The 24,951-nt window shown below is 36.7% G+C and overlaps 1 protein-coding gene across 7 annotated transcripts in view; it reads left to right on the forward strand.

The window, feature by feature from the left end:
- Positions 1-24,951, forward strand: part of LOC150080706 (sodium/potassium/calcium exchanger Nckx30C-like) — a 199,647-nt gene that overhangs the window by 124,532 nt on the left and 50,164 nt on the right. For 4 of the 7 annotated variants that reach the window (XM_090381027.1, XM_090381026.1, XM_090381025.1 and 1 more), the window contains exons 3-5: positions 2,456-2,564; positions 5,238-5,551; positions 8,628-8,855. In XM_090381027.1, the coding sequence (XP_090237153.1) occupies positions 2,456-2,564; positions 5,238-5,551; positions 8,628-8,855 (651 nt within the window). The remainder of the gene's footprint in view (positions 1-2,455; positions 2,565-5,237; positions 5,552-8,627; positions 8,856-24,951) is intronic. The other 3 variants (XM_090381030.1, XM_090381031.1, XM_090381029.1) reach the window with 2 other exon arrangements.

The following is a 24,951-nucleotide window of genomic DNA, read 5'->3' on the forward strand; positions in this document are numbered from 1 at the left end:
TCTCTCTCTCTCTCTCTCTCTCTCTCTCTCTCTCTCTCTCTCTGCATATAATTGTAATCACTGGAGACTATAAATGGAAACAAACAGCATTTATGAGAAATCCACTATTTTCCATCTTGTACTGGGACAAAAATGAAAAACATGTTCCGGGCCTCTAATTACCCTCTCTGCCTGGACTAGGATATGATATTCGGGTTCTCAATTGCTGTTAAAAGCATTCCAAGGTGATCAGTTGAATCTGGACAACAAATGACAGGTTCATCACATCTTCAAAATACTGTCATACTGACAATATAACAGTATCTTTCCGGATCCCCCTTGGACTAGAGGAGTGCTATTATTTTCCCAATCCGCAGTGCTAAAGCGGAGTTGGGTAACTATACAAGTTGGCCAATGAGTTTGATTTCTGAGGTAAGGAAGGCCACAGAGTCGATGGTTAAGGATGCATTTAGGATTATCTCGAAACGAATGGTATCTTGGAGAAATTCCAGCAAGACTCGTTAAGGGAAGGTAATACTTCCCCTTAACGAATCTTTAAACTGTTTAATGACTATAATGTAGTCATTAAACGATTAAATGCTCTCCATGGCCGAATTGATTGACACGGCTCTCATTATGTACTCCCTCCTATCGTGTCTGGGTAGAATTGCAGACAGTTTCAAATTTATTCCTAACTGGCAACTTTTTCTTAACTTTGCCCTGTACTTGTTATTTTTTTTAATGTTTTATTTATTATACTAGGCGTTCCCTGCCATACTATAGATACATGAATCCACTTAAACAATATACATAAATACATATATTAAAAACAAAGATCCAATTAGTCCAGTCCAGTAAACGATGCTCAAGAACTACTCGTGCAATCCCTTGTCTCTCTCTCTATATCGAATTGTTATGCTATTAGTTTTGAAGCAGTGCGGAAACCTGATCCCAATCACAGGTGTCTATTTATTTATAGAAAACTCTGCGTAAATTATTTGAATTTCAGGAAGTTTCCCATTAAAAATGTAAAATCATAAACAATTTCTTATTATTAAATAAGAGGTGTAATCGGAAAGTTCGGGGACTGACTCTATATCTTGAAACTCTGGTATCGTTGCTACTTGTCGCAACACGTTCGTTTATTCATCCAAACACAGTAACGCATGAATCGCCCGTTTATCTGCAAGGCAGTCTGAATTAGCACGTTGGATAGAAGGTGTTTTATGTATTTCTTCGCACATTAAAATGGGTGACTTCACTGTGTAGCGAATTTGCATAAAATTTTATTTCAAATTAGGAAAAATGCAACAGAAACCCTCGAATTGTTAAAAACAGCTTTCCGAAAACATACTTTATGTAGTTCGAACACTTTTAATAGTTTGCAAAGTTTAAAGAGGACCGCTTTCCCGTTGAGGATAATCCTCACTCTGGTCAGCCTTAGACTTCAAAAACCATGATTCAATCGCTCGCGTTCGTCATCTGATCAGGATTGATCGGCGTTTAGCTATTCGCGCAACTTATAGTGAAATTTTGTTTCTTATGAGACAAGGAAATCAATTTTTGGCACAAGATGGTCGAGGAACAAACTCGGCTGATCCGCTTTTTGTTTCTTTTATCATTACTGGTTGTGAATCATAGATGCATGCCTATGATCCCAAAACAAAGGCCCAGTCCTCTTAGTGGGGCGCCTCCGTAGCCAGGTGGGAAGGAGCAGCAGTAGGTAGCACACGCTTCTTGATTAGACCTGGGTTCGAGCCCGTCACCACCAAATATGGAGGATGCGGAAAGGTCAGGGAATGACCACCGCATATTCCCGGAGCAATATGGCCTTAGTTGCTAATGCTCCTAAAAACCAAAATAACATAACATAACATAACCTCTTAGTGGAAGACGCCGAGTTCTTAAAGGCCCAAAAAGAGCAAGACAATTTCGATTAAATGTGAAGATCGTGCATACCGTATATTTTGACTCACAGTGCATTGGTCATTATGAACTTGTATTACAAAGTAAGTGAACAGTTCTACGGCGAATGTGCGATGCTATTCATAGTAGACGGCCAGAAAAGTGAACATCATGACAACGCCTCTGCACAATTCAAAGACTTCTCTATAAGTACTCCCTTACTGCGATTCTCCATCTTTCAGACTCACAGATTTAGCTCCCTCTGATTTTATTGTTTCCCAACCTTAAACTCTCCTTGAAAGATCACAAATTTTCGGTGACTGAGAAAATTATTCAGAACGCGACACGGGGACTATTAACAAATCCAAACTATCAGAATGCTTCCGGAGGTTGCAGAAGCGTTGGAATCATTGTATAAACGTAAAGGAGATCCACCCGAATAGCCGGTAAGCAATATTATTTCTTCAATATTAGTTCAGTCCCCGAACTTTTTTTTATCACACCTCGTACGCTTTACTAGCACTACAAATTTATTTTAATTATGTGTATTTGTTATTCTGATTACTTCTAGATGGCTAAAAGAAGAATGAGCACTCCAATGCTCCACGCTGGAAGCAAATTCCGCCATGGCCTACTGCAGTTGATGATCCATACGATCGATCCACTCCATGATGGTAAATGTAATGATACCACGATTTTGATCTCTTGAATTTCATTTCACTGTCATTTTTAAAGAGCAGAATGTGTTGCACGTGTGTGGCATTCATAACTTACATTATTTGGTTAATTTTAGTTTCGTCACTTAGTTTCTATGACGCAGAAATATACTTTACTTCCATGGCATTCATTTGTCAGCAATATGTGGCATACCTGTAGGGAATTCTAAGATTGCATTCTCTGGTCTCCAAGGAGTGCAGAGAAAGGACCCGAGTTTGAGTGATAATTAATGGAACCGTTCCCTTGTGTCATTCAGAATGGCCGCCGATAAGAATTATGGGAGCAGTCTTAAATGTTATTTTCTGGAATCTGCGATAGAGAAACACTGAATTATGTTATCCAGTGGGAAGCAGTCCTAGGGGTGATTATGAGGAAGCTGATGTGCCGTCAGACTGTTATTTAATTCTGGTCAGATAGATGAGCTATCCGTGACATTTATGGCTCTTGTGTTAACTTCGAGGAATGCTTTCAGCAGGTTTACTTATATCCCTTCTTTATTAGTGCAGCCATAGATAGAATTTCACAAGTGATTCGCCCACAAGTAATTTAGTGATTCCTTTTGAATGTAATCTTCGTGGATACTATAAATGCACTTTACATATCTGAATTGGTGTCTCACAACGACCATGGAAGCAACTAAACTTTCCACTCTTTGCGCTTGTTCGTTTAGGATTGTGGCCAGCTCAAAAAGATAGCAATTACAATATAGCAGGCAAAAAAATGCAGTAAAAAATTACTAATAATGAAAGAGATTTTCATGTAAGGAAATATACCTTCATCTTTAACTTTTGGTCACATAAAGATATATCTACCAGTTCTGGATGAAAAGATGTTAATAAACATTACAAAGAAGATTAATTATTATCGTTCCAATTTAATAGTATTAAATTATCGACTTCATTTTTATATGATAACCAACAATTCAGTAAGATATCTTTGAACTAAAAACTGAAAATTACTTCAGGATAACGACTGCAAATACTGCATAATTATTCTTAAGCTATTTTGATAGTTTAGTACGCATATTAGTATTAATAGTGATAAAATGAGGCTAAGAACTCAGACTTATTTAGCACGGGACTATAACAAACTGCCACATGATTTCATCCAGGTCCTTGTTCAATTCTTACTTAAATTTATATAAGTTAACTATTTCTACTAGGTATCAAGTCTTTCCGAAATATAAAACCATTTGGTTAAAAGAAATATTTCTTATATCCAATCGAAAGAATAAGATGTCACCATTATGTAGTTTATTCAAACCTTTCAAACCCTTAAATACTTTGATCAGTTTCCCAATCTTCGTTGGATCTTTATGGACTTATCCACATCTTTTACCGTTAACACATACTTATGGAAATAGGGTTAGTCTCTCAACACATATAGGAGGTGTGGTCTAATTAATGTTTTCTATAATTGAACATGGCCTTTTTTGTCCTTACTAGCAAAATTCTGTATATCATGAATATCATGAAAAAAACACCACATACTGTCCTGGCAATCAAGTCTCCACTGCTGGGAGAACTTCAGTCTCCCAGGTATTAATTACACCCAGGTATTTCTCATTACAAATAACCTTAATTTTTTTGCTTCTCAAGTAATAAAATATATAAGAATAAAATGTACTACCATTTTTTCACGTCAATGAATCATTTATCTAGATCTTGTTGAAGCAGCATACCTTGGTTACTATCGTTAACCATCTTCTGGACCTCTGTACATCTGTCGACTTCGACATCAAACTTATTATACCTTCATCAATATCATTAATAAACGTCAAAAACAGTAGGCGACCCGTTAGTGAACTAGCCCTTGGGCCCTCTCTAGTGACCCCGATTCGCTGAAAGCAATAGCAATTTATAACTTAACTACCCTTGTATTTTATAATTTAACCAATGTTTTATCCATTGTAATACAACAGTACTCATTGTATTTATATACAGTGTTTGGATAATATAAAATCCTTGATCCATACTTATGTCTTTGTAGTGTCCTAATTTCTATCTACAGTGCTTACAAAATATACTTTTTAGAGTTTCCTTTTGATTTTCAAAGACGGTACTACAGTGAAACGTGACCATCATTTCAAAGTATTCAAATCTTTGAAATGAAGGTCATGTTTATCTTGGTTATGGATATTTCTGCATCCAGTATCTGTGTTGATTTTAGCATATATTTAAACATTTAACCTCAGAAAAGAAACACGTCTTTCAGTTTTCAAGAATCAGTCTATCCGTAAAATCACGTTCTCTTAGGCGTGACGTCAAACTTAAAAGCATTCTACTTATCAAGAAGAGTACGCTCGTGTTGTTTTCCCCGTGTAGCTATTTCCGAATGTTTATACTCATCAGGTCTGCTCATAATTCTTAAGTAATCTATTAACCCGTTCATGGAAAATAAATGCTACGGCCTTGAAAACGAGGATTTGAAAATGGAAAACTTCATCTTTATTGCCCAGTTTTTATTGCCCAGAACGCCCAGTTTTATTTTTATTTTGACACACACACACACACACACACATGCGGGTATACAGCTAAATTGGCATTTCCTTATATAGTAAAATGAACGACGCATGTTAGCTGGCAACGTTTAACAAAGATTGAGTATTTACTGAATAACAGTTTTATACTTTACAGGGAAGATCGATGACAAAGCATCACAGCTGCATGCAATTGCCTCACTGCGTGTCTTGCTTGACGCTACTAAGTCGAACGGGACTGTCCCTGGTCGCAAAGGAATGACAACTGCGGGAAAGCCAGGCGGCGTTCCTACCAGTGCCTCGTGTCCAGCATGTGCCACATGTCCAACGTGTTCACATGGTGGTGTCCATCCGTCAGTAGTGGAGACCTCCTGTGGTGTACACATCACACCCACCGCAGAACACTGTGTAACGTCGTTCAGTGGTTATGAGGATGATATGCCTGCGGTCGACTCCATTTCCAATATAAAGGTAAGACTACAAATGGTTCACTGCATTGTAGGACTATCTTAATCCTTCTGGTATTTCAAGTCTTGAAAATATTAATCGTCGACGGCGATGTTTTACAAACATGAACTAGAAGATTTTGTACCGAAACAATATTTAATTTGTACAAATGTAGCAATGACAGAGAAAGAGAGAGAGAGAGAGAGAGAGAGAGAGACGTTTGACACTTTAATGCTCGACAAAATCAAAAGAACAAAATGTTTCTCATGAATATTTTATTTTGACATTGTCGCGAAGTCGAATATTTATTATAAAAGGCATCCTGGCATGCAAATTTCGAGTATATCCAATAGAAATCTATCTATTACCTTACAGAGCTGCATATTATGCAAATTATTCATGCCTATAAAAACAAGGATTGCAACCCGTAATTAGATGATTCTTTGAGATGGCGGGCCGTTGAACGACTTGAAGCCGGGAAGTCGCAGGCGGAGGTGGTTTTTTGGCTTAATGTGTCGCGCAGTGTTTTCTCGGCACTATGGAAGCAGTTTCAGGAGGCAGAAACTATTACAAGAAGAGGTGGCCAAGGTCGAGGGTTGCGTCAACCAGAACAGACCGCGATTTGGCTCTAACGCCAAGACGGGAACCCCACAATGTGTCCTGTCATCAACCGTCTCTTGAGATTGCTGCGGCCACGGGTGAAAACATTTCTAAGCGGACTGTGTAAAGAAGGCTCAATTCAAGTGGACTCTACGCAAGGAAGCCAGTGGTTTGTATCCCATTAACCCCTCAGGCGTATAGGGGAAACCCTGGAGGCCGCAACAAAGTCCAAAAAAAAAAAGAAGTAAAAAAAATAATAATAATAAATAAATAAATCCCATTAACCCAAAACAACCGCAGAGCTTGTCAAAACTGGTGCCATGGATAAGTGACTTAGAGCACTGACAAACGAGGGTACAGTTCTGTTCTCTGATGAGTCCCGTTTTAGCTTAGAAGCAGATTCTAGACGTTATTATATCAGGAGACAACGAGAAACGCGGTACCATCCCTCCAACATCAGAGAAAGGGACATTTTCGGTGGAGGCGGTGTTCTCGCATTGGATGGAATAATGATCAATGGCCGCACACCTCTTCATGTTTTTTGATAGGGGTACTGTAACTGCGCAGATGTACTGACAACAGATCCTCTCACCCTATGTGCGACTTTTTAGGAGTGCGATTGGTCAAGATTTTCTTTTCGTGCACGACAATGCCACTAATCATAGAACTCAAGTAGTGGAGGAATATCTTGAAACTGAAGATATCCAACGACTGCCGTGGTAAGCACGATTACCAGACTTAAATCCAATCGAACATGTGTGGGACGCCCGACAGCCAACTCCTCGGTCACACTGTAAGCTAAGGTCTGCGCTGGTGGAAGAATAGAATTTGTTACCACAGAATCTTATAGACACCCTTATATGGAGCATGGTTCATTGCTATCAGGCCTGTTTATCCGTTGGAGGGGGTCATACGCCGTATTGATATAATGTGACCATATTTTCAAGCATTTTGTATCGACTTCCGTAATGTGATTTTTTTTGGTAATTCTTATACAGCCCTGTAAATGTTCCTTATACCTGCACGAAGTGTCTCGCTGTCTTTTCATTTCATCGTTATTCTATGGTACCCCTCCATACCAAATTTTATCCAGCTTCATTATAAGCTGAATGAGTTACGCCACGTTTTCTACGTATTCTGCTAATTTTGTCGAGCAGTGTACCAAAATATAAACTTCCGATCCAAAAATCTAACCATAAATCCAACTCTGATTCAAAAATAATCAAAACAAACAAACAAACAAAAATGTAGGTACTGCACCACTAATATCATCATCGAGGTACTGGAAGCAACAGGTCTGTTTATAGCCAGCCATATTAATTAATTTTGTTTGCGTCTGAAATCTTAAAATATAGCTGTCCATAGGTAGGAGACTAGGAAAGTTCGAGACTACTTTCCATTGCCGAACATTTGGCCATAGAATGATTTCGTAAGAGTATCTCTGTAAATATCCAGAAGAAATTTGGGGGTTTTAAAAAAAAATGGAAGTCAGGAAAACCCAATTAAATCGTTTCCCACTCTTTAAACAGCTCACAGTTTCAGCAACTCAGCCAACAACCAATAGGCACACTATCCAATAAGCCAAGAATCCTCAAATTGTCAGAGGCGACCCCACTCCAGAGGAGTTCTCGCAACCCTCCAGAAGTGAGGTCACAAGCAACTTATAGGAAGGTTGCATTTTGTTATTTATTATTATTATTTTTAAATTTTGCCTGAAACAATGGTAGTCCAGCTCGGATTTCAAAAGTTCGTGTCTTTGGCATCTCCAACGGAGATGTCAGAGACACGAATATCTTTAATACTGTATATCCTTAGTAGTCGTTAGAATGTCTGTTGAAACGCATGCACCCAAATTAAATTATTACGCAAATTCATTTTAGGGGTTCGCTATATCGGGGAGTTTTGGAATACGCTAATTAGTTTCACACAAATTGGCATAGCATTAACTGCAGCATCCTTGAAATGTACTTCAGCTTCCTCTGATTACTGGAGTACCCACAATTTCTTGATGTCTATTTTTATAGGCACAGGGGGAGAGTCGCTAATGTTTATAGTTTATCTCAGTTTATTAATTGAATAGTTAAGCGTAGTTAAAAGGTAATCTATATTTCAAAATCATAAATGCAAGCTTCTGGATGTTCTGATTTAATAAAAAAAAAAAAAAAAAAAAAAGTTGATAAATTAAAAAGAATGAAATAATTTTGAAAATTAATTTAATTAAATTGCAACAGACGCAAAATACTAATTACAGGAACAATTATACTTTTGCATATATGTATGCAAAAATAGAATTGTAATTATTATTATAATTATGTATTTATGCAATTTTTAATTATATAAATAGTATTTTATATTTCATTCGGGCTATTGGTGCTATTTTTATTGTTTAACCTCCATCCACAAACGCTTAAAATGATCTTATTTTAATAGCTATTGTTCTGTTATATTGATTTGAATAAATTTATCCAATTAATAGCTGTTTTTTTATTATTTTTTCCAGTCCACGAACCCTTCATCAGGGAGTTTCCTCACAAGGAGCGTGAGGAGTGATCCAGGAGATGTCATGCTAAATACCTCAGAAAACAGTCCTTGTAATAACTCTTGCAACGAATCAACGAACAATGTGAGCATAATTATGCCAGATTCAGTGGTACAAGTACGCAGTGCATCTCATAATTCTACACTTAACGCACCTTATAACACAGCTTCACCTTCAGCACCCTCTCCGGTAGGGATTGAAGTAATACTTTCATGTTTTCTTCTACTCCTAATTAGACGATCACCCTTTTCCTTAAAATATTCGACTTTACTTTTCAGCTCTTATGTAGAGAATTTCGATTTAGTTATGGTTTTGTTTTGTTTGTATTTTTTGTTAAAAGTCCGTTCGTGGAATCTGTTTCATAAAGCAAACGAACTTCATATAACATATTGGGGAAAATGAGGGTTCCGGTGCTCACTTATAGTAATATTTATAATAGAAGCATAAGAGGAAATTTATAGAAATTAATATTGTAAATAATAACTTAACAATATATAAATAAAAACGACTCCATTGAGCGCCATTTTCCGAGGGAAATATGGCGGTCACAGGGTTGAATAATAGCACTCATTCAGGGGGGAGGAAAACTGCATAATAAATTAACACTAATTTTGAACATTCACAGTTACTGATAGGTGTGTTTCGCGCTGCATTCTTCATGTTTCTAAGGTGAACACAATGAACATCGTAGTCATATTTCATTATCTTGGCCGAATCTTGCACAAGCTGAAAAAAATCTAAAAAAGGATTGAAGCCATTGAGGTTGTCATTGGTCGATTCGTTAACAAAATTTTCCTTTAATCAATACTTTCCTCATCGGAGAAGTTGCAAGAAGCTCCGGTTTTTACTGTTTTAGATTTTATCTTTCTTTTCAGTTGCCATCTTAAGATACTTGCCATTTCAGAAAACGCTAACGCTGAACTTTAACTATTTTTAACGCTGATGTTTCAGCTAAGATTTCGGACCTCTGTGGATGTTTAGTAAATATGGTGCAAGAATGAAAACAACTTAGCCTCCCTTTTTCTTCTCTGCAACATATTTAAAGATTCTGGATCTGGGCGAATTCGGACTTGGAGATGGTCTTTGTGAAATCAGTCGTATTATTTGTTAGAGTAGGCATTCGTCACGACTTTAGCGTTTTTCTTCACATCTTTTTAGCGTCGTCAGATTATCTACAATTATGAAGCTCTTTTTAACCACAGTGTCTGGATTCAAAGCCACATCCCGAAAGTCTTGCAACATTTTATAAAATGAATACATTTCTGTATGCTTCATTAAACGAAAGTGCTACGGAAACGATCATCAGATCGTTTCAGAGACCCGAATTTCATAAAAACGCTCTTTATTCGGAGCCTTCAGTAGACAAAAGAAGTCCATTCAATCATGTGATTGAATTGAGGTATGGCAAGAATGATTATTCTTCAGTACAGGACGGAATTTTCAAAAGACCCATCTGCTTAAATAGCAAAGTATTTAACAACATTAAACATTCTCAACAATCATCCAATCATTTGCTGAGTTAAAGTACTCGACACTATAAAAAATAGAACCTTATTCGAGCCAAAATGGCATTTTTGCAAGAAAAATGACAGTTCATAAGGCTTTTGTTGTTGTTCGTAATATATTAGATGCCATTTTTCCATCGTATAATTGGTTAAAAAGTAGTTCTTATATGTCGCATGGTTTTCATATTTCACGTCATATAAAAAAGAAATTCGGCTAAACGTTGAAATAAATATCCGTATTTAGTTGCTTTTACTTTATTTTGCATTCGTATGAGCCAGTCTACTGACTAAATTTATTAAATAAAATCGAAAAATGAAAATATAGCTTATTTAAGCGATTCATATTTAAAAGTACATCCAAGTAGCTCCTTTTGCATTCTTTCCATATATGCTTTAAAGTCGTAAAATACCTGGACAGTATGTACAAAAGATCTAATTTAGGTCGTATGCGAAAGACATCCATGAACCTCAACTTTTCTTTCACGAGTGTAAACATAATGTGTTTCGCTTTGAAAATCGTCAAAATTTTTCATCTAACCAAAATTTTACTAAATTTTTTAAAGAAATTTGAAACAAATAAAATTTATTTTTAAAAAGTATATTCCCCAAGAATGCAAGCTTACCATAGCTCAATAATTATCTATATCGCACCATTTTCAAGATTCTGATACCAAAGTACACATCTGCACCTTTCATATTAAGCCTTAAAAAGCGCAACAAAAAGGTGAGCAGACATCGGAAATTTAAAATGAAAGTCATTTACCTCGAATATATTAAAACAAAATATCGTTTTCACCAAACATTTCATTTAGACTTATTTCCAATAAACATACTAAACAAATGAGTGGGCGTGACACAGGCTGAACTAGACGATTTGCCATCCTGTAACCCCACGTCTTCGATTTGTATTTAATAATCTGATTTCATATGTATATATATTCACCTTCCAACATTAAATTCCATATGTAAGGGTTGGTTGATAGTCGTAGGGTTTTAGGCGTATTCAGCAACTTAGGCCATATTGTGCCGTATATAATGTCTATAAATTGCAGGTATCTATGGATCTGTTTGCTGGACGAAAAACCCGAGTTTCCGGGAGAAAAACCACGATATCCTCGCCTAAGACCGATTAATTCAGCTACTTGAAAAAGATTAATAAAAACACCTCGCGTCAGTGATGGGATTCGAACTCAGTTCTTTTCAATCCATTGTAGGAGAGACAGTGATTTTATTCACTCTGCTACTCCAGGGTGTACGAGTATTTATGGGAAACCATTTATGCCTGTTCCTTGTTTAATTGGCTGTCATTTTCTAGATTAAATGTTGGAGAGCTGATCACTGTCTAAATTTATAGTAATGCAGCAAAGGAATAACTTGCAAATCTTAAAGTTGGTATCTCTTTCCCCAATTTTTCAGAAGAATGCTAATGAAAAAGGTAATTTTGAGTCTTAATACAGATTTTCCGAAAGGTGACCGCCACTGGAAAGGAAAATGTTAATTTATCAAAAAACAGAGGAATGTTTATGGTACAACTCATTCATTGTACCATTATTTTATTCCATTAAACTTACTTACTATGTGCATGAACCATAAATTATTTTTACAAAAATTTTCGCTTAATAATCAATAAAAAGTTTGTAGTTCATTTTAACAGGCAAAGAATTTGTTAAATCCGCTCTGGAAAAAGATACGCGGACACTCAAGAATTCTACAGATGTGTATAGACCACAGTAAGCTGCAGCAAAGAGCTTGCTTAGTGTATTGAAAGAAAACTGTCCACTCTGTTTCATATGGACTGTTTATTATAAATGAAGCTTTGAAACTGTCAACACTGTACTAAAGATAATTAGTGTTTTTATTTATTTATTTCTTTCTTCCTAAACGTGGCGATACTATTATGTGAAAGTTTTTGCAATATTTAAGTCTACATCTTTCCCCAGAATGGTTTCTCCACTTGAATGTCACCAAGGCTTATTGTAACTAATATATTGTCGGAAGTTTTCTGACTGATGACCAATTTTGGAGATGTGCCAAAACTCTCACACATAAAAATGTTTCGATTGGTAATGTTGGATCTCTGCCAGGCAATCGTTACATAGCAACGTTTGACGTCATCTGATGAAAGGAAAAGAAAAATAAAAATAAAAAGTTTCTTGCATGCACTTTCCAATCCTGGTGAATTATTGATTTTAGAATAAAATAAATACGGCCATAAAATGTACACCACTGGTTGAGCTTTGCGGTTTCATTTCTAGCATTGAGTTGGCAACGCATGTTAATCCGGTTAAGTAGATGTGTTACTGCCACATATAACATAATGCCCTTCGGATTTTTGCTCAATAAAAATGCATTCAGATAACATTCCCAACACAGAAAAACACTCAATAACTTTGTTTTTCATCATCGTTTACACAAGAGATCGCAAAATGTATCAAAGTAGCAGAAATTCCAGTCGCAAGAAAGAGAACCGACGCTGCAAACCATTAGTCACTTGGTCTTGTTCTTCCATCGTGTATTTTTTTTTCATATATTCTTTTCAAGTGTTTTTCACAAGAACTTTTATGAACATACACTATTGTATTAGTGACGATTTCCAACCTGGAAAGTTAACCTCTGATTATTCTTAAGGTATAATCATGGATTACGCTGTAAATGGTCGGTAAATCAACTCATCTGCATGGAGATTGTTAAAGCGTGGTCCTATGGTAATTTGGAAACTGGCAGTGTTTAGGTGACAGTGCTCCACACTATTGTTGTTCAACAAGTTTTGGTGAAACACGTGACTACGACAGTCGAAAAAATCATTTCTTCTCTTCAGATTTCCAGCTTTTTGATCTTCCATGGTATTTTTTTTTTCTCTTTTAAAAGTAAATCTCTGTTAGAAAGTTGCAAATATCAAGACATTAATTACATTTGTGTAGAGGGAAATAATAAGTTGGGCTTACTGATTATCTCGAAAAGTTAGACAGATGTTATTCAGTTGCAGTAAATGTAACTTTTAACGTCAGAAAGACTTATTTCAATCGGCAAATCGCTTCACTGCAGAAAACGACGGTATCCAGCTCAAGCACAACGACGTTTCGTTGCAATATATTAATATGTAGTCTTAGGACCAATAAAAAATATTTCTTTTCTGTAAACAGAAAGAGTGTTTCTAACCGTGAAATATAAAATGTTTCCTACGTGTATGAACATCTTTCATTGCTAACTTAGACAACTCTGGTAAGCATATCGATATTAAAAGCAATAAAGTTTTCATTCAATCCAATTCATTGCATTTTAAGAGCATCTCCCAGGTGCACAATACCTACTACGTTATACTTTTTAAAAATATTTGCAAGTATACAGGTTTCCTGGAAGTGAAAGTGGTGGCATCACTACTTAGTCTTCATCTGACTTCGCAAGTGTTGTCTATGCTACCAAGTTTTTTGTCGTGATTCTGTGACGTCATCCGAAATTTTAGGTACTTGTGTAGTGGCCATTGTTTTATGGATTGAAAGAGAAGCGACGTCATCATTGGTAAAAGAGTCATTTGGCAGGGGCGCATTGTGACTATCTGTGTGGGGCAGGGGGTATAAAGATAATTGACAATTAAGTTAGAATGTAGCTCAAATTTTTAACCAAGCATTATATATCATTCGTATTGGTGAGGACAAATTATTCAGAGAAGAGGACTTTTTCTACATTAGAAAAAAAAAAATATATATATATATATATACACACACAGTATATATTTTTAGGCCTCCCTGGTTCTTGTCTGAACGACGAGAACAGCCCTTCCTCATACATTTTACTGAACCTTTCCGTGTTTTACACACCCCGAACAGATCTTCATTTAGATGTCTAGTTATCAAACTCTGCAGACCACATACAAATAAATCAAATAAATTCAGTCTTCTTCGTCATATGTGCATTGATTTGCCCCTCATCACTAATTTAGTACCAATCTTTGAACCCGCTCCACAAGTTCTTTGCCTTTTTTCAGATGCCATCTTCAGACCTTAATACACAGTTCAAAATGCACTCTAATCATCGTCTTCAATATGGTATAATTAAATCATTCTCCCTAGTAACAAAGGTCCATTTCATGCTATACATACGGAATATGGGTAACACTAATAAATAAAACAAACAACCAAACTAATCGCTCTCTCTCTCTCTCTCTCTCTCTCTCTCTCTCACACACACTTCTTATAACGGCTTATTATTTTTACACAGTGGCGGTCCCAGGATTTTCTTCTGGAAATCGTTGAACTAATTTTATCATAAAGGGACTAAACTTCCTTTAGCGCCTATCTTGGGACCATCAATGTGGTTGCACAAGTGATAACATTTACTTCTTAATTTTTTTTATTGTAAAATTGAATGATTTGATATTATTAGCGCAAACCCATTTTAAAATTGAAATTTATTAATTTCACCTATTAATTTTTTTTTTTGGCTGAAATTTATCAAATTAACATATGGAGTTTAAGTTAAAAGGAATAAAACTGAATTATATAGCCTACACATTCAATTCTGCATATATAACATTTAATATATATATATATATATATATTATGTGAGGTAAAAGTTAGGTAAAAGTAATAAAAATAAATAAATATGGCTATGTAGTTATCATTAGAGGCAGCAAATGCACATCCTCCACATGATGCCTAATTATATCTGATAATTAAAATAAATATGATATTTAAATAAAATCATCAGCCAGTAGTACGGCAATAATGCAGAGCGAAATGAAACGCAAAATAATATAAATAAACAAACAGGGAAGGGAAAGTAGAGATAATAGGACAAAAAGGTAGTCGATAATCCCCTATATAATTTAGTCAATATTGGGTTTAATGACATAATTGACTAAATTATATAGGGGATTATCGACTACCTTTTTGTCCTATTATCTCTACTTTCCCTTCCCTGTTTGTTTATTTATATTATTTTGCGTTTCATTTCGCTCTGCATTATTGCCGTACTACTGGCTGATGATTTTATTTAAATATCATATTTATTTTAATTATCAGATATATATATATATATATATATATAGAATTTTTAAGGTGAATTATTGTTTTGAAATCCAAATATTTAAATTATATTAGATCTCTCAGTGATGTAAAGACTTTTTTAAATAAACATTTCAAAGTTTTGTTAGGTGTTGTGATTCTTTGTTTTGCCACTGTATAGATATTTATATATTGTACCAACTGCCGAATGTTGGTAAAATGATGTTTAATAATTACTGTATTTCTGTAATTACCACGAATTATATGTACTGTCATAGGCGCCTCCGTAGCCAGGTAGGCAGGAGCAGCAGTGCGTAGCACACGCTTCTTGATTAGACCGGGGTTCGAGCCCATCACCACCAAATATGGAGGATGCGGAAAGGTCAGGGAATGGCCACCGCATATCCCCGGAGCAATATGGCCTTAGTTGCTAATGCTCCTAAAAGCCAAATAACAACAACATGTACTGTCATAGATCGGATACCTATATTTATTTGGTGTCATCCATACCAAAAAATGTTACTCCTTATCCACTCTGCGCTACAACTGAATTCCTAAATAATTTACTTTAGCAAATTAAAAGCAATTTAAAGAAACTTTACTGCAGAGTTTAAGATACATAGATATACTTTTGATAAAGTATGCAAAACCTCTCACGGCCCGGAACACAAACACAAAATTTTGGCATGATCCGTCCATCCAGAAAAACGTTATGAAATGGATATACAAAGCGATGACAGTGGGTACATCAACAGTATGGTGGAACATGCCTTTATAGGAAAGAAGAAACACGATTATGCCCATCTGGAACACAGCTCAAGTTTCCAAGAGAATATTTAAGGAAAATATAAATATGAAAATCGGAGAGAAATTTGCGGTTTTGGTTTCCATTTTGCTACGATAATTGGTAAAAATATATGGCAGGAATACTCCTTGGAAAGCAATTCGCCAGAACCTAGATGTCTGGTGTGGCAATTTACCATGATTATTTATCGCGGTAATGCTAAGGTTCGTTATAAACTGCCTGTCAATAACAATGCCATTGCTGCCTGTGTAATGGCTGATCTGCATTTCATTATCATTGGTCCTTCTGAATCGTTCTAATTAGCCAATGACGTCAAAGAAGGCGTAAAAACTTAAGTAATCAAATCGGTAAGGATAGCAGACGTGGCCATTATTTCTCTTTATTACGTGCAAATCGGTGAAATAATGAAAATAAATATTCACTGTAGCTGGCTGCTAATAAGGAACATCGGCTTTCAAATCTAATTTCTGTGTGTAATGTCAGGTCGTATTTCATTAAGATAACCTTCCCCTTTTCACGCTACAATGAGTGTTATTAATTTTGTCCGTTCGCGTTAAATTTGTCAGGCAAGAAATCGATGCATTCGTTCGTAATATCTTATAGAGTTGCAAAGGAAATTCTACATAATGAAGGGTAATTCGCAGTCGGAGGGAACGTCGCATACTCCTGGAAGTGCACCCGATATCTGTCAAGCAACTTTAATAAAAGAGGCTCCTCCTTTGAAATAGCGTCGTAATTCTTGCAACAACTGGAGGAATTAAAGGCAAAATCCCATCGAAACTTCCCAATAAACAGTTGGGACTACGGCGTTCCTGTGGCGCGCACTAACGAAATGTTTCCTCATCTTGTGCATCGTAAGCAATGAAAGGTGACTGCAAGTGTTATTATGTAATGGAACTGTCACCGCTTCTCAGAACAGAGCACAAATTCATAATAACCTACCCTTATTACTATATACTTTAAGTGACTCTCCTCTGTTAAAGTATGACATTTAAAATGCATATTAGTACTACCATTGTTATTTTTAGTCTCTTTTCTTTATATTAAGATTTTGAAGTTAATATTTACTTCGACTGTACTCTAAATCTAGAAGTGGCTGAAGCATATCTCGAAACTAATGTATGTATGTTGTAATTTTGTTCACTAGAAAATTGCATATTGACCACGTCAGATAGCAGTTTCACTCTCATCAGGAAGCGGCTTCCGTACTCCATATTCGGCCATCAAACGATGCTATTGGCACTTTTTTTTTCTTTTTTTTAAAAATTGATTTTAAATATCAGGTTTAGCACTGATGGACAGTTCCAGTTCATGTTTTGTAAAAATCGAAACACAATGTAATGTCATTCGCTCTGTCACAAGCACGAGTATAGCGAAACCTCGATAAAGGTCGCTTCAGTTAAAATATATTTTTAAATAATTCTAAAAAAACTACTAGAAAAAGAAGACTCATAGAGACTAGTTTATTAAGTATACCCACTGTTTTCGTGAAATGAAACACTCATTTATTAATCGCATTTCGTGTCTTACCATGCAATGCAAAGTAGTTGGGCAGATAAGAATCGGTAAGACGAATGATTCAAGTGACTTGGAAACGAGGCATGGTAGTCGGCGCCGGACGAGCCCATATGAGTAACTTTCAAAATGCCCCTCCCTCCGCTAGAGTTTTTCACGTAGGAACAGCGATCCTGTAGTCGGAAACGGATGGTTGATGTGAAAGGCTAACGGAGGCTTACAAAATGTGTGCAAGATAACAGCTACAATCAACCAAATAACTCAATGTACAACAGTGGTAACCAAAGACGCATTTCAGAGTGCAACTCGTAATATCTCATAGATGGGATATCATAGGTGATGACCGAATTGGTTCCACTCCTATAAGCAAAAAACAAGAAGATAAGGTTATATCCGGTTCCTCCAACACTGGATGTTGGAGGATTGGGAAAACGTTGCCTGGTCTGATCTATCCTAGTTCCTACCGTTTCACGCTGATGGGACGACCATAATATGGAGAAAACAGCATGAGTCCATGAACAATCCTGCCATGCGTCGACAATGCAGGCTGCTAGTGGCAATGTGATGATGTGGGTGTTCATGGGGCACATTGGGCCCCTTGCTAGCAGTGGAGGAACGTTTGGATGCCTTGATTATCTGGAAATTATTTACGACCAGGTGCATCCCTTCGTGGCTGCAGTGTCTGGAGAATGGATTCTTCCATCAGGATAATGCACCATGTTACACTCTACAATGAAGAATTATACAGTACTTGCTCCAGGAACATGAAAATAAATTTGGCCTAATGCAATGGCCTCTCCAGATTTTAAATCCAATCATTTAATTTTAAACAACTATGGGAAGCGATTTAGACAAAATGAGTATCAAGCATTCCTGTGGCATGCTTTTAACATCTCGTTGAATCAGTGCCACGACGAATTCAGGTTGTTCTGAGGGCTCGAGGGGGCCTACTCACTATTAAATAGGTGTACCCAATAAAGTGGCCACTCAGTGTATACATATTTTGGAAATCTCTATACTAGATTGCATTATTTTTATATATGAGGGAGACAGAGATAAATTATATCACATCACATTTCGCGCCTTTAATTGCTATAGGAGACAAGAGGCATCTGAGGATTGTACCATTATGTTGTTTTGAGGATTTTGCTTTCAGTTGCGAGCTGTGTGCTAAAGTTATCACATTTTTCCAATGTGATGGTGTGGGTAGTGTTTTCATGGGGCACATTGGGCCCCCTGCTAGCAGTGGGGGACCGTTTGAATGCCTTATATTTGGATGCCTTGAGGATTGTACCATCATGTTGCTTTGAGGATTTCGCTTTAAGTTGCGAGCTGTATGCTAAAGTTATCACATTTTTCCAACACCAAAATAAAATTGTTTCTTGGACTTTTTTATTGCCATACCACAAATTAAGGTCTATTATGTTATCAATGCATTAATATATCTTGAATTTATTCCTCTCTTTTAATATCTGGCAATTTCAATCGGTTGTATTTTGTGGTTTTAACATTACAGAGTATAATGTTGTTCAATTGTCCGCAACACCAGTTATCCAGTTACTTCCAACGTTTATAGATTTTCATCTTAATATGAGAGAAAGTGTTGAAGGATTATTAGAAGCAAGTTTTTGTTTAATCTGAGAAAGAGAGAATTGAGACAAAATTGAGATTCTGAGTTACCAGAATGTGAATTAATAACTCTGTAAAGCCTCTGTTTGCAGATCATCCGTAAACAGTTGGTTCTTGTTGTTGGGTTTTAGGAGTACCAACGACTAAGGCCATATTACTCCGTGTATATTGTTTGTAAGTTGCATGTGTTCTATAGTCTATTTTCTGTTTGTTGGACAAAAATCCCAATTATCGGGGGGGGGGGGGGTACCATGCTACCCTCACCTGAGACCAACTAATTCAGCCACATTGTAAAAAATGTCCCATAAAAATTCCTCACTCCTCGACGGGACTTGAACTGAGGTCTTTTCCACCCGGTGTGGGGAGGAGAACGACAATTCTTCCAAATGTGCTACCCACGGGGGACTGGATGTTAACAGACTCTAAGAGGGATGACAATTCTTTTAGATACGGTATAAACAGATGAGAATCTATAAAAGGACCTTGTTGGACTTAAAAGGATTAAAAGGAATTGAAGCTTCACCTTAAGATTATTACGAAGCTGTTCGAGCAAATTCGGCAACGGAGTGGTCAAATGCGGTTACAGTACTATACGTTTTTCAGTTATCCATGGACCTGGGCTACGTGACTGCTAAAATTGATATTGCTCTTGCTTTCTTTTTATCCTGCAAATTCTCCTGAACTTATGTTGCCGTCCTGGAGTATAAACGGCAGTTTTATTTCCTTATTATTTAAAGAGAAACACATACATATGTAGAGAGTTTAAAGAGGGAATATCTGGATCAACATAAATATGTCGATGAATTTGTTTACTTGAATGGAATGGATAAATACAGACAGACTGGAGAGATTAGATTTTTATGAAAAATCATATTCGATATGCGATCATCGATGAAAAAATGAAGGTAAATACCGAGATATTTGAAAATTAACATTCCAAAAGTTTTACAATAGCATGAATGTGGTCACGGGATGCTAACTAATGGAATCGACTCTATCTCCGTTTTTGCAGAATGGAATTGCCAGCGTACTTAGAAACAGAAGGATGACTACTACAAAGAAAGCAGTTAAGCAAACAAAATGGATAGAATAGTAACAAGAGATAGCATTTTTCTTTAAGAATGGATGTAGAAAGGTCATTTGAATCACGAACAGTAGAATCTTGAAGTAATGCCGAATCGGATGCTTCTGGAACAATTGCATATCATTGGAAAAGTAAGAACATTCTACTAGCAAAATCTCTAAATTATATTAATTTTCGCATCAGTTTTCATCGGTTACAGTTTATGCACACATTGGGACGAACTTTTGCGAAAATATTATAAAATACAACTGTAAGATAAAGAATTACTACGGTTCTTTTAATAGCATATCTACAATCCCAAAAGAACGACTTTTATTTGTGGTAAACGTCATCATCATTTCTCTATAAATAGTTTAGTTACAGGAGTAAATCTAAATAATAGTTACAAATGACCCCAGTCTTCTAATGAGTACTTTTAAAAACTAGTATAGTTTTCAACAGTTACGGAATGTATGAAATCCTAATCATATTTTGAAAATGCCAGCGCATACAGAAACTTGCAAGATTCATGGATGGTTGAAGATAAAAAATATTCCTTCTTTTCCAAATATGCCATTATTTCTACAGACGTGTGTACTTGTAGAAATATTTGAATGGAAGATGAGGTAATATCGGAGAAGTTGAAATGGAAACGGATTTTGGCTGATAGCCATCGGTATGCCGATTTTTTATTTTGCTCAATTATTATCTTAATCTCTCTTGTCATTCACTTTGGTATCTTTCTTTTGCAGAACTTCTCCACTAGCAAGGTTGATCGTATGGCTTTCAGGACAAATCTCTTGAGCACTTTCTATAATCGACTCGTGTGCAGATTTTCACTGCTTAATTGTCTCTCCAGTTAGTAGTTCATAAGAAATATCTCAATCCATTATGGTCCTCTTTTTCTCTCTTGAAATTGAAGCCCCCACCTTTTATTTTTTGACCACAAAAATCTCTAACACATTTTACGAAATTATTATCACTATCCATTATTTGTTTTTAAACTGTCAAGATTTTCATGCAGTTCGGATTCTTTGTGAGAATCGGGTACAGGACATTAGAGCCATTTGTATTTTCTCTGACATCCCGGAACAAATAACAATCACCCTGATGGATCAAAAATTTGTTTTCCTATGGTGTATTGCTATTTCATGATTCTCAATCTGTAAGAAACAGTTTGAAGTCGCCTGTAATGAGGCAGTCAACACTGGGCCACCCATTGACGTTACTTAAAGAGATCTTCATATTCTTCGGAATTTTTTGGTCTACTACAGCATACCCCAATTATTACCTTACCTTTCCATGTTGCCAGTCACCTTACACCACAGACTCAATCCATTTGAAACTGGATCTGATTCTGGATACAGTCTGATCCCTCACAGGGAACATTTTATAAGAAGTATGATTGCCCTCTTTTATTATCCCCCTTACCTCTCTTGAATTCTATATTCACCATAATCGAATTCTTCGTCTGCTATCTCTGAATGGCATCATGTCTTCGTTAGTCCTGCTATGATATATTAGCATATGGTGACCTAAAAAAATCTCAAATTCTTTACAGTACTCCTGTCATTACTATACAGGGTGTCTCAAAAATATTGGTACAAACGTTTAGGTGAGGTAGGTAACATCTAAAGGAATGTGAATCGCATAGGAACCCATAACCGTAAACGTCACGGGAAAGTAGTAGCAGAGGCACAAGAAGCAGAAATGACACAAGACAGTAATTTGTGGCAAACATTTATTTGACATAATATTAACAATGGAGTACGAGATGGATGCATTTCATGATGTTACAACAGATGCGCTAAGGTTCCACCATGAGACGCGATGCATGCGTCACACCGACGCAGCATGGATTGGCGGACACGGTCGAACACACCTGAAGTTTTTTTGACAGTAGCAGCAGCGCAGACGAGTCTCGCCACGAGATCCATTTCCGTCTCCACAGACGATTCATACACGATAGATTTGAGGGCTCCCCACAGAAAGAAATCAAGGCTCGATAAATCAGGTGAGCGTGGGGGCCAGGCAACGGGTCCACCACGGCCAATCCATCGACGCCCAAAACGCCTGTTCAAATGGTCATAATGGGCAGGCGCCCCTTGATGTTGAAACCAAATGTTGCGTCACATTTGCTGGAACATCGTCAAGTAACCCTGGTAGAACTTTTTCAAAGCCTTCCGGAGTGAAATAAGCCTCATAAAACACAACACAAATAGGTTGGAAAATTCAAGTCTTGAACACTTTCTTGGAGAAACCACTGCGCAAAAGCCACACGTGCAGGATGATCTTGGCCATGAGTTCGCATCGAACGTGGTCTGCCCACACTACTCCTGTTACCTCTAAATGACCCATAATCGCACGAATTTTGATGCACACACGCAAACAAACGGTGGTCCGGTACATGTCTGTCTGGGAAGCATTCGTTGAGCGGCTCGTCCATTGCCCTCTGCTAATCCATACACTAGATGAACGTCTGCCAGCTCACAGTTCGTATATCGATGCATGCTCTTCGTACGGCGACTACCGCGCCGTCTACCGACTTACGGTGACGTTTCCGGTTATGGGTTCCTATGCGATTCACATTCCTTTAGATGTTACCTACCTACCTCCTCTAAACGTTTGTACCAATATTTTTGAGACACCCTGTATATAAAAATTATATTTTGTATTTTATGCCTTTATACAACCAATTTTAAAAATATTTTTCCACGCAGTACTTGACTGCTGTTGGTATTTGTACCTGTTTCAGCGTCTCTTTCCGTAATAAGGTAATTACAGGTCAGAGTATTCACAGTGAGGATCCAAACATATTCTTTGTCTATGCCACGAACCTATATCATTCGTAGGACTCAACCCCAAAATTAACAGTTTCACGAACCCTTCAAACCTGCTCATTGACCTTAACACAAAAACCTTACATATCCTCTGTTCAAATTAATTCCATATCTGCAAAACAATGTATACGTAATTTGCATCACATTATCTTGTATTTTATTGACCAAACAACCAAAATTCATAAAAGAAATTAGTCATTTTAATGAGATGACTTATAGAATTTATTTTCCTAAATAATCTTGGAAAAATAATAGAAAGGATCGAAATGTTGGCCTATGTGCACCAGGCGATTTTCTTATACAATAACTCCCATCATCACTGTACATTCTAATTGAACATATTATGTAAAAGTTAAGAGAAAAATTCAGAAAAGAAATCTTTTCTTGACATTTGAAAAGATCAAAACTGTGGGCTTTTTAGGTTATCCTATAAATGTTCACAGAAATATAGAGGTCCTGTCTTACCTTGCTTAGTGTGCCTTTCTTAACTGATGTTTGGTATAACATTGACTTTCCTTTAGATTAAGATCATCTGAATAGCAAAAGCAGCAGTAAATGCTTATTTTACATAACTGCATAAGAAGTTTGAATAGCATGGTTTATCTGTCTTCTGACCTTGAGTTCGTTGGCTACATCAATCTTCCTTCCACTGTTTTTTCTGAAGAAAAGAGTTCCTTCCTGTTTGAACATATATAATTTTCTTAAGAAGTCAGGTACAAACTTCGCTATGAACCAGTTCCCCAATAGATCGAAAATATACTAAAATTCTTCCCTGTTAACAATTTGGTTTTCAAATAAGAACAATGCGAACACCTTTTACTTTAAAAATAAAAAATTTTAATTTTTCACTCTGACACAATTCCTATTTTTGAGCGCCAGTTTCGAACCTTCTGATGGTTGTTTTTTTTTTGCAGGCGTGTATATTCACTTGTTAAAAAAATTTTTGATCTTTTCAAGATATTTTAAGAGCATTCACTGATCTGAGCAGATGGGCTGAGAGGTGGCAACTGGAGTTTAACATTGATAAATGCAAAGTGCTGCATATGGGTAGCAGTAATCCCAGAATAGCATATCAACGGTGCGATACTACACTCTGGAGAATGAAAAAGACCTGGGAGTAATTGTGTAGTCAGATATGAAGTTTTCTGAGCAGTGCAGACGGTCTGCAAGAGTAGCTCGTGGTGTATTGTCAATGATATACAGGAATTTTTCTAGCAGGGATAAGGAGGTGATTATCCCCTTGTATAAGGCAATGGTCAGGCCACACCTTGAGTACTGTATACGGGTCTGGAGGCCTCATTTTAGGAAAGATGTAGAGCTGCTGGAACGAGTAGAGAGAAGGGCAACGGGATTGGTGAATGGAACAAACGGTTGTTCTTACGAAGAAAGGCTTAAGTTCTGCAAATTGAAGTTTCTGGAGACTAGGCACCTGCGAGGTTGTCTGATTGAGGTGTATAAGGCCTTGAATGGGTTGAACAAGCTCAGTGCTGCTGGGATTCTTCCTCTTGCTCATATTTCGCACCTGAAGGGGCATAAATTCAAATTGAGGATAGACAGTTGTCGAATAGATGTGCGGAAATTTTCCTTTAGCCAGCAGGTAGTTGATCGCTGGAACAAACTTCCATCTGTCGTTGTGAAAGATGACAGCTTAAATAAATTCAAGGCTGATCTAAACAAACTTTCGAAATGAATGATGCTATATAAGTTTGCTTTCTTGCATCACATGCCTATGCTATTGATTTTAGGAATACATTACGTGTTTGTTCGGTTTGATTTCTAGATGGGATTTATAGTGTGAGTTAATTATGTCCGTGAGATTAAAGTACACCGTGTCCATAAATCACATTTATTCTGGTTTGTCTGTTTTTTTACTGGATAAAAAATTATTGAACTCTCGTTCCCCTGTGACTAATTCACGGCTTTGA

Source organism: Mastigoproctus giganteus, chromosome 9, assembly GCF_048544385.1.
Source record: "Mastigoproctus giganteus isolate SK-2022 chromosome 9, ASM4854438v1, whole genome shotgun sequence".
Lineage (NCBI taxonomy): Eukaryota > Metazoa > Arthropoda > Arachnida > Uropygi > Thelyphonidae > Mastigoproctus > Mastigoproctus giganteus.